The following is a 10,746-nucleotide window of genomic DNA, read 5'->3' on the forward strand; positions in this document are numbered from 1 at the left end:
TCAGGAAGCTGTTTGTCTTGCCTTAGAGTCATCCCACAGGGGAAAAACATGTACATCTTGCCCAGCCTCCAAGGAACGGCAATGGCTCCCGAGAGTCCTACTAAAAAGACGGTATCTTGTTCTGTGGATGTTCTGGTGTTTTTCAAGGCTCTCTCCCCCCACAGATAATGAATGACAGGGTCAACAGATAAGGCCTGCGTACATGCAGACTCAAGGTTTTTAGGAAAGCAAGACCTTTATCTGCACTTTAGCACCAAAGCATACGGGTCTGTGTTGCCTTTGTGTCACAGATCTGTTTTGTTGTCCTGACAAATGAAAAGCACTGACTACTGTTCTCCCTGGAAATTTTAATCATTAATTGTCTTATAGTAGCAACGGAACAACCACCCTTTTGCTTTTACTTTGGAACAATCTCTCTCAATTCATCCCTTTCCAGTTCCTGGCTTTATTCTCAGCCCTTGACCAGCCTAATTATTATTTGAATTGTGGGAATGCTGAGAAACCCAGCTCAGGGCAAGTCCCTTGGTGGGAGATGTTTCACATTGTTAGACTTAACTTATCCAGTGAAGGATGAGAGTAGGAGCTGAATGGGAATTCTCCCAAGCCACGCGGTATGGCAGATGCAGAACAGAGAACACAACCCACACACAGTGGGACTGGGAGAGGCCTCCCAAGTCTGTCATGTGCAGCGTGAGATGCCACAGGCCCTATCCATCGACCAGGAGAATTCCACTCCACAGGAGTGGCAGGTGAGAGCATTGCGTTTGACATTTCCCAAGGGCCTCCTTAGAAAAGTCATTTGTCCTGTGTGAATATTTCCAGGACTTACTCCCAAGTGCAAGATTCTTAAAGAGAAATAAAAACACTTGAAGCCTTTTACTGTTGCCTAGAGAGCGACCAAAACCCATGTCAGCAGACAGAGCTTTACATCATCATGACCTGTCAGCAAAGAAACTCGGTAATTTCTCTCCCTTCCATCCCATCAGTGGAAGACGTGAGAGTAGGAACTACAAACACTGATCTCTCCCCTTTACCCCCCTCCCTGCTTAGACAAAGACAGACGGAGTAGCCCTGCTTGAGCGCTGGGAAATCAGAGCCCTCCCACCCACCTCCTGCTAGGGCCAAGGGAGCGGGGAAAGCTGCCTGGAGCCACCCCCTCTCCAGGCAGGGGAAAGCTGAATGCGGGGGAGCAAGCCTGGAACAAACCTCGCCTGCGTTTGTCGGCAGAGCTGCGAGCAGGGAAAGCTGGGAACAGAAAAGAAGCATTTCACGCTCTCGGCTGAGTCACCGAAGTGTATAAAATCAAGGCCCAGCAATCGGAGCCACACAGAGCGAAGGCACGAGGCATCAGGACTTCTGGACAGGTATGTACAAGCGGATGCGGTTTAAAGCCAGGGACTAAGATTAAATCTAAGGCCAGGATCCAGCAGTCCCATTTCTCCCATCCTCTCCCTGCCATGTGCTGGGAATCCAGCAGCTCCAGTGACCAGAAAGCCCTGAGGCTCCTCAGCTCTTGCCCGGTTCCAGACGACAAGAAGGACATGGGCAACTGAATTTTACTATTTTGCTGGTCCCTACTTAAAACCTGGGATGGCAGCAACAGATGACGGTCTGGACCAAGACCTGGCACCATTCAGGGAACAGTAAATAGCTATAAAGGTTTGCAGTAAATCCAAGCTATTTCATACTACTTGGAGTTTCTGTGTCCCCGTGTCGTCATCCCCCCCTCCCCCCCCCGTAGTATATTTTTGGATGAGGAATGATCATTATGATGCCTGGCAACACAAACGACAGCTCAGTAAGAAAAGCACTAGTTTGGGGCTGTGGTTAATTCCCTCTTCTGACACAGATTTCCTGTGCAGCCTTGGACCAGTCATTTAGGACTTTTTTTCTTTTTTTCTTTTTTTTTTTTTATGGCAAAAGACAAAGCTGTGGTAGGACAAGGAGAGAGCACAGAGGGAACCATAACACTGAATAACATGCTTCTTGGTACCCAGGCCTTTGGGGCCCTGATCCAGGAGCACACTCTCCGTTTCCTGACCACTTTGACCTAAATGTGGTTCAGGAGCTGCATTTTCAGCATGTCCTTTCCCCAGCAGCTGGAGCGCACGCCACGCCTGCGGCACCCACCTGCAACAGGGTCCCAGCCCTGCCACAGCCTGGCAGCCAGGCTCTGGGGCTCTGCCAGCAGGTCAGGGCAGAGAGCAGAGGAGGAGGGCGAGTCCCAAAGCACCTTTGGGGTCCCCACCATGGCTGTTGCTCAGAACAGGGCAGAACTGCCCTGGCAAAGCCCACGCAAGCCCCGGGCTTCTGCTGTTCCAACTTCTGCTAAGGGAAGGAAAGCCCTTCATAACATAGGAAAGGCACTTTTACCTACCCACCCCATTGCAGCTCAGCCCAGTTAGGTCTCTTATATCCTTCAACATTCAACAACCCTCTCCTGCCTTTGGATCTATGCATTTGCTTTGTACAGACAACCTCACAGAAATAAAAATCCCCTGCCAGTCACACCCAACCCACCCCTGTTGCTTGGGTACCATCCCATTAGATAACTCTTCCTGGTGGGCTGGCCAAACTGGTCACTATGCAGCAGGGCAGCCCTGTGGAGAGCAATACACAATCAGGTATAAAAGTCAAGTCCCATAACATGGCAGCTTGTCCAGTATAGTACCAACTGGTATTTTTATACTGGAGTAGCAGTGGCAGTCCCTCACACCCCCATCCTGCCCAGAGGCAGCTGAGCAGGGCAACGGAGGAGCCCACCTTCTGCACTGTTGCTGTTCTGTGTACCAGGCTGGTACTGAGGGCGCTGGCGTGGGAACCAGACGCACGATGATGATGATACAACTTGGTTGTTTTCTGCATGAAAAACTGTAGGTATGCTTAGACTAAGATAGCATGATACTTCTGTCCCCAAGGGCTCATGTTTACTTAGGCTGAATTACAGAAAAGACATTAATTTACACTTCCTCTGGATGCAGTAGGAAACGACTTACCAATGTTTCACTTTTAAATAGCTGTAGCTGCCTGGAGGGATTTAATTTAGCTCTTAATGCTGATGTTTTATTTTCCCCTCCCAGAAACAAAAACCAAACAGATCTTGCAAGTTAATTGCAAGCCACTTAGGAAAAGGATGTTTTCACGCTTGCTCGTCCTCTCTCTGCTGGTGGGGAACGCAGCCTTGGGCTCGGTGAGCAGAGCAGAGCCTGCAGCATCCAGGGACATCACCACCTTTTTCCAGCTGGCTCAGGAAGACTCCTGGGAGACCATTAATCTCACCAGCATGTCCTGTGAGAATCGGAAGAACAGGACCTGGATCACCCTGCAGCTGACCAACAGCAGCCTGACAGCTTTCCCCGTCTGCCTTCCGGAGGCCCTGGAGACCTTGGATCTCAGCAACAACCTCTTAGAAGAGGTGAACGGCACGGAGATAGCAAACCTCCCACGGCTGCGCACCCTCTCGCTGAGGCAGAACCATCTCCAAGCAGTTAGATGGGGATCTGAAGCCCTCAGCAGTCTCCTCTTCCTGGACTTAAGCTTTAATAAACTGTTGTCTGTGCCATCATGCCACAGCTCTGCCTTGCCTAACTTACGGTGGTTGTCCCTGGCTGGAAACCCACTGATTGAAATCCAGCCACTGGCTTTTTCCTGTTACCCTCAGCTACAGTTTCTGAACCTCTCTGCCACACTGCTCGGGCAGGATGACAGCAGAGGAATTAGGGAATCTGCTTTTGCCATCAGCACATCTCCCAGTGAGGCCATGAACATGCCTGGAAACACCATCACCATGCTTGATCTGAGCGGGACCTTTCTTGAGAAAAGTAAGTTTCTGGATTTCCCACTATAAACATGGGGCTTGGTCAGGCCGGGGGGGAGCAGAAGCCTTGCTGGGATGATGGCTTCCATCCTGGCTGAGCCCCCCGGGGTGGAGGGGGAACACCCTGTTCTGACAGCTGCAAACAGCTGGTCCAAGTGTGCAATGCACCCTCCAGCTGTGATGCAACTGCTGAGTGGAAACCCTCACAAAGACCAGCTTCCTGAAGGAAGGGCAGAGAACAGACACCACCAAACAGGGCTATTTGTCCCACTGTAGTCCCCCACCTCTATCCTAATTCCACTGTTAGCCCTGAGATCAGCTGTGGGACATGCAGGAGGAAATTAATTTCCCTTTCCAGACTGACTACTGAAATCTTTCTTTGTCTGTTGCCACAGTTAAGCTCTGCTTTATACTGCTGTATTATACCACACAGAGAGAGGCTTTTTGTGTCAACCACAACAAGCCAAATACTTCCGCACAATCCCTGCCCTAAGTGATTCACAGCATCATTTTTTCCTTTCCTCTGCCTCCCCTGCCAGCCTCTGTTTATAACTGAGGTGCTGAGCTGGACAGATGTTATATGCATTGCCCAGCTGCTTTCAGCCTGGGGCAGAGCCAGGACCTCAGGGACCCCTCAAACAAGAGGTTTCACCTCAGCTCACATTTAAGAGACACCCCACCAAATTTCCTCCATGAATTTGCCTAATCCCTCTTGTGATAATGAGTTACACAATTCAGTCATGGGATGGAAAAGCACTGTTGGATAAGACCTATTCTTTCAGTTTCATGCCTCTCGGCTCTTTTTCCTGTGCTAGGAGAAATAAATTATTTGCCATTCTCACACCAGTCAGGACTTTGTAGACCTCTCTAACCTCCCCCCACCTACCACTTTTCTGGGCAGAGAAATCCTTGTTCATTTAATCTCACATAATAGGAAAGCTATTCCATATCTCTTATCAGCTTTATTGCTGATATTGCTTCTATCTTCCCTTCTTTTCCTCTGCCCTACGACAGCATGACCTGCAGGTAATCTTACAAAAATGTGATTGCATGCATGTTTATACACTGCTGCATTGATTTTTGTTCTATTCCTTTCCCAAAAAGGATAGCTGCAGAAGACTGCAGAGGTATTTTATATGTATGAATCCAAACCTTTTTTCTAAGCAGAAATCCACAGGAATAGTCTATTTGGGCAACAGGTATAAACCCTTTTTTTCTGCTCCAGTTCAACCAGAGTGGACCAGAGACTTGCCCAATCTCAGATCACTTCACCTGACAAAGATGACACGATTAAGAAACCTCGATACTGACTTCTTCAAGTCCATGCCTGGTCTCCGAGAGCTGAATTGTCAAGACTCCCGCTCACTGGGTTTTGTGAAGACAGAGATGTTTGACAGCGCTCCTCATCTGAGCCATCTCTCGTTTGAGAAGTGAGTTGTTTTCTTTTTTGTTCTTCCTCACTTAACATTCCCCTTTGCCTCACAGCACCGAGGTGCCTGGGAACCAATTTTTATGCAGTTTGCTTGTTATCAAATATTCAGGAGGGAGGTATGGGCTTGCATGCCATGAAGAAACACGCTGTCGTGTACTCAGATATGCCATGCAAACCGTGTGATGTAGACCTCATACAGCAGAAGAGCTGATACAGCCCAAAGAGGTGGCATGAGACTCAGCACAGTTACTGGTTGCTTGAGATCACATCCAGTGATTCATCCAGCAGTGTTAAGATTAGTATAGACCCACTGAAGCCCACTTGCGATACAGACCATGCTTCCAACACCTGCAATGGCAATGTCTCACCAGAGGAGAAGCAGGTCACTGAAGATGCCTTCCTCTACAAAGGATGAATGCTGACAGTGTCCTAAAATCTGCACCTTGGAAGCAGTCAAGAATCCTGTCCCTCCCACTTCTAGTATGAGAGTTTAATATAGTTCCTGGTTTAGCATTAGTAAAAGCAATAGTGTAGTCTTTATTCTAGAGGTAACACCTCAGTGTGATTTACTTGCTATGTCACGCTCCTGTTGAGATACTAAGGGAAACAAAAGTCTTAAAGTGATTTATAAGAGTAGGTGAACTGCACACAGAACGGTCAGCACAAAGGAAAATATTTGGAGAGCACCTTAAAAGATTTCTATAATACAGGCCCAGATTATAAACATATCAGAAAACAAACACTGGAGCACTGACTGTGCTCTAGGAAACAGTTTCAGGAAAATAAATCCTGAATAATATAAATAGCGAAAAAACCCCAATGGATTCCATCCCCCACTAGACTGCCACACTGAATTTACACAGCACTTTACCTGCAGGAATATCAGTGCTAAAGTGCTGAAAACAATCATGACCCAAACTTAAAAACCAAAGGAGTAGCAGTTAAAGCCATAGGCAAAAGAAGGCATCTTCTGAGCACTCAGACTGCAGGGGGGATCACATTATCACACTCTTTCTGCAGCTGGGACATCTTAACAGTAAAGACAAGCAAGGTCTTCCGGTATTAGTCATATGACTTTAGTAGGTGAGAGTCTATATTATGAAACAGGCAATTAACGTGACGAGGATGATTGGCATAGAGAAAGTCAAGCCATTACAAGCAGACTGAGAAAGAAGCTAGAGAAACTGTATAGTATAAAAGTGCAGCTGAATGCACGACGGCAGAGAGATCATCTTTCACAGAAGACCCTTACCAAACGCTAGCTCATTTCCCTTCCAGTTCCCATCTCTACAGGTGTTACCCCCTTAACGATGCTTTTGTTATGCTTTAACACACAGCAGCTACGCTCTGCAAATTAGAGAGGTGGGCAGGTATTAGCCTGGACTTAAAGTGCAGAATGGTGGTGTTGATAACCAGCTGCTTCCAAGGGAACAGGGAATAGTGCTTTGTGTCTTACAGAGTCTGGGACACTAAGCACACTCTGGTGCTTGGAAGGTAGCTCAGCGTTTGTTAAGTATTACATTTCTCATCTTGTAGCTGTAACCTGAGTTCCTTTAATCCTTGGAATACCAATTCATCGGGTAACATCATCATCAACTTGTACGGAAATCCCCTGTTATGCGACTGCCAGCTCTCCTGGCTGCTCTCCAAGCCCAAGAAAGTTGTGCTGCAAAAGTAAGTGAGTTCAAGGAGATAAAGTAATGCTCTTCAGACACGACTTAAATGTGTAAGTTATTTGGGGAGCAAACATTTGCTACCATCTAAGTTATTCAAATTCCTTGTGTGCTCTTCACTTCCACAAGAGGTCGAAATGCAAAATAAAGTCCCTTTCAGGGACAAAGCATGGCTGAATTATACTTGAATGTGGACAAATGCGATGGGCACATGCAGAACAGTTGAAAGTGTTATTAGCTGTAGATTCTACTTTAAAGTGAGAAGAGCTTATTTTCTCTGTTTTGGTTCGTATTTCTCTATTAGCTGGAGATAAAAAATGAGCTGGCTTGGTAGCTTTGATGGGCCACCACTGGGAGCAGAAACTGGAAGACTTTGCATGAACTTTAGCAAATTATTTACTCTCTGCCTTTGAATTCCCAAGCCTAGATCAGCACAGGCAGTCAGCAAACCCCCTTGCAAATAGCCCCATTTGTCACCTATTGTTTCCATGCTCTCCTACAGTTTTACAGACTAATTATAATAAGCTGTACTTAAAAGAAGTGCTTTGCATGTGTATGATCTCTCTTACTTTTAAAGGCCACCAAGAAGATTTGTCATCCGTAGAGGAGAGAGTGTAGAGGAGAGAGCGGGAAGTAGACTGTTAAAATTACATTGTTTCTCATCAGGATGGGCTTAGCAGTTGCATTCTTTACAAAAACATGCAATGTCTGAGTAAAGAAAGAACGCTTAGTCATTTAAAAGCACATTTAAAAGCACAGCTTCAGCTGCCTAAACCAACTAGCTTAAGGATCCTGGGGACCCTGTTACATCTCTCTGTGTATGTTTTCCTCCTAGGGCATTAAAGTCTGACCCTTTACAACAAGGTGTCTTCAACCCCAACACTCTTGCTAAGGTCCTTGTAGCAAGGGATGCTTCCCCTCAGGCAAAAGATAGTCCTGCACTTTACAAAACCAAAAAGCCAGTCAGCTAAGTTCCCAGTGCTGTATAAAGCCATCTGTCAAGCACAGGACTATCGTTAAGACAAGCTAGCTTTGGTTTAGGTTTCATGTCTTCTTCAATATAAAGACTTGTTTTGGGACAGCAGGTTGCCAATTCCTATCCAAGCAGCCTTACAGGAGCCTGTAATGTTCTCGTGGAACTTCTCTATTCTAACTTGTCCCCTCTGCAGGGCTTGGGAGACCTTTTGCAACACATCCCAGGAAGATTGGGGCAGACCTTCAACATCTCTTTCACTGCCAGAGCTCTATGATAAATGCCAGTCCAAGAGAAACGTTATGCTGCCTGATTCAAACACACCCTCTCCTGAACACCATGCTTTCAGCCTTACCAGTTACGATGCTGCTACTGAAGTAGCAACAACAGACTCTGCTCTGCTAACCAAAGACATTTATACCAGCTCTCTTATTCAGAGGAATGTAATGAGCACAACTGCAGCCAACCCAACTGAGCTGATGTTCACAAACACCAACGGTTCCTCCCAAAAGGAAGAGGCAGTTTCCGAATCCATGAGCCACCCCCCTTCCTTGGCATCCATAACCACCTCCCCAGGTTTTCTCAAAGAGCTCTACAGTGACTCCTTGGATTATGGCTCCACAAGTCCAACTGAAACGGAGCAGCTAAAGAGAGAGCTCAGAACGACCGATGCGACCGTTCCCCAGGAAGGCCCATTCAGCCAGCCCACTAGTGATTATTCTACTAGAGCAACAGGAACCCCCGATGCCACTGACCATTATATCCACTCCTTTGCCACTCACACTGGGGAAAGTACACTGCAAACGAGCCTACCACGGCTGAACTCCACGGGGACCAGTGCTCGGCCAGAGCCTGCATCCACCAGATCACTGATACAGTATATAGATGACTATGATTACGATGAACAGTCGACTAAAACCCCAGTGCAACTGGCTTACATCCCCTGTGACTACAACCCTTGCAGACACCTGCAGAAGCCATGCAGTGAACTTCAGAGTGCATCCCTATGTTTATGTCCCGGCGTGTCAAGGGAAGATGAGGTTCCAGATCCACCAAGGCTCAGAGAGGTGTCTGAAGTGACAGACAGCTCTGCACAGATACACTGGTGTGCCCCAAATTCCATTGTTCACACCTATGAGCTGATGCTTCGTGCCCAAGGCAATGAAGACAGACAGGTTATCCTGGACAATATTTATTCCACAGCAAGGCAGTATACTCTGTATAATCTATTGCCATACACCACCTACCACATTTGTGTGACTGCTTCGAACAAAGCAGGGTCAAGCCAGACAGCAAATCAGAACACTCCAGGTAATTCGTGCACTAGATTTAAAACAAAACCCAGCTACAAGTCTGTCTTTGCTGCTCTGTCTGCAGCAAGTGGACTCTTTCTCATTTCCACAATTATTTTGTCCATATGTCTGTGTAAGGCATGTAAAAAGCCTCAGAGTGAACAATATGGTACACATTTAGTGTCTTATAAGAACCCAGCATTTGATTATCCGTTAAAACTACAAACCACTAATTAGCTCTAGGTGATTGTTCTACACATTCAAAGCTCACTGTCTCTATCACCTTGGTATGTTTTCATGAGACTCTCAAAATGTGCTTCAGCAAAACAATGAAACATCAGACTTCATAGTTTCTATAGCTTCTATGTTTCTAAGGGAGAGAAAAATACAAAAAACTAATAATGAAGGTAGCCAAATAGAAAAAAGCCTTTGGGCTCTTGTTCATGTGCTAAGCATCAGCAAACCTGGACACCAACCCTGAAAAGTTGTTTTTATAATCACCTACAAATATACTAGCATCCATTTCACACACTGAGCGGCTGCCTTGCCAGCTGTCTGCCTTCAGTATCTCTCATGGATACAGTCTGCTGAAAGCCATGATCCAAGATGCATCTAGCTAAGGCAGATAGACTCTGCTTTTATTCATGTAAGTGAAGCTGGGTGTTCAATTTGTTCTAATGTCCATATAAGGTACTATCCAAAAAGAGAATATTACTGGAAGGAGTGAGAGGAAGGTCTCCTTGGGCTCAGCGGCAAGGTGCTATGCAGATTTAACTACATTAAATAACTCCGGTGACTGCAACTGCTCAGCACAAGTTCAATTCAGAAACAAGAAACATGAAGATTAATTGTAAAACAGAACAGTGCAGGATCCCTAGGGCAGGGGTAATTGTTTTCTTCGGTTTTCCGAAAAATGTTTTCCACAACTGAGGCTTCCAAGCACTACCACAGTACCAATTTACAGGCAGTACATTTTACAGTACAATTTATAGTTTGCAGTACAGCCATAACCCACAGAAGATGGGAGCACATTACTATTTGCTTCACAATTGATTTTAAGCAGAGGTGATTGCTCAGTCCCATCCACAGATTTAGCAGGCTGATGATTTACCTCATACAGAGGCAAAGAGCCAAGTAATGAAAGAATTTAATGCCTATGTTGCTGAGACTTGAAAAACTGAAATCCCATCCACAGCAGCAGACAATTATGCAGGCGTTTTTCAAATGTACTTTTGGTTGCTGATTTCTGCAACAAAAATAATCAGAGATGCTGAGAATCCCAGTTCTTCAGCAGCTTTGAGCTTGCCATTAAAATTCAAAGCGATGTTTGTGTAAGGGGTAGCTTTTGTCCCAACTGAATACTTCTTACTCAGAGACCCATAGGTTTATGTTCCAGTAGCTGTGTTTCTGCTGCTGTATACTGCTGTATAGATACAACATGCAAAATCCCCCCAGATCTCAGAGAGTGAAAGATGCTATACAGTATAAGAGAGTCTCTATTCTGTTAATCTTTTAATACTTCCAGTATTAATGGAAATAAAAGCTACAGATCTTTGTTA

General features: G+C 45.9%; 1 protein-coding gene across 1 annotated transcript; it reads left to right on the forward strand.

Moving 5' to 3' along the window:
* Positions 1-1,026: 1,026 nt before the first annotated feature.
* LRRN4 (leucine rich repeat neuronal 4) lies at positions 1,027-10,746 on the forward strand. The gene is made up of 5 exons (XM_064446821.1): positions 1,027-1,364; positions 3,098-3,821; positions 5,043-5,247; positions 6,786-6,923; positions 8,092-10,746. Exons 2-5 carry the CDS (start codon positions 3,134-3,136, stop codon positions 9,422-9,424), a joined length of 2,364 nt encoding a protein of 787 aa, XP_064302891.1. The 5' UTR covers positions 1,027-1,364; positions 3,098-3,133; the 3' UTR covers positions 9,425-10,746.

Source organism: Phalacrocorax carbo, chromosome 3 (assembly GCF_963921805.1).
Source record: "Phalacrocorax carbo chromosome 3, bPhaCar2.1, whole genome shotgun sequence".
In the NCBI taxonomy this organism is placed as follows: Eukaryota; Metazoa; Chordata; class Aves; order Suliformes; family Phalacrocoracidae; genus Phalacrocorax; species Phalacrocorax carbo.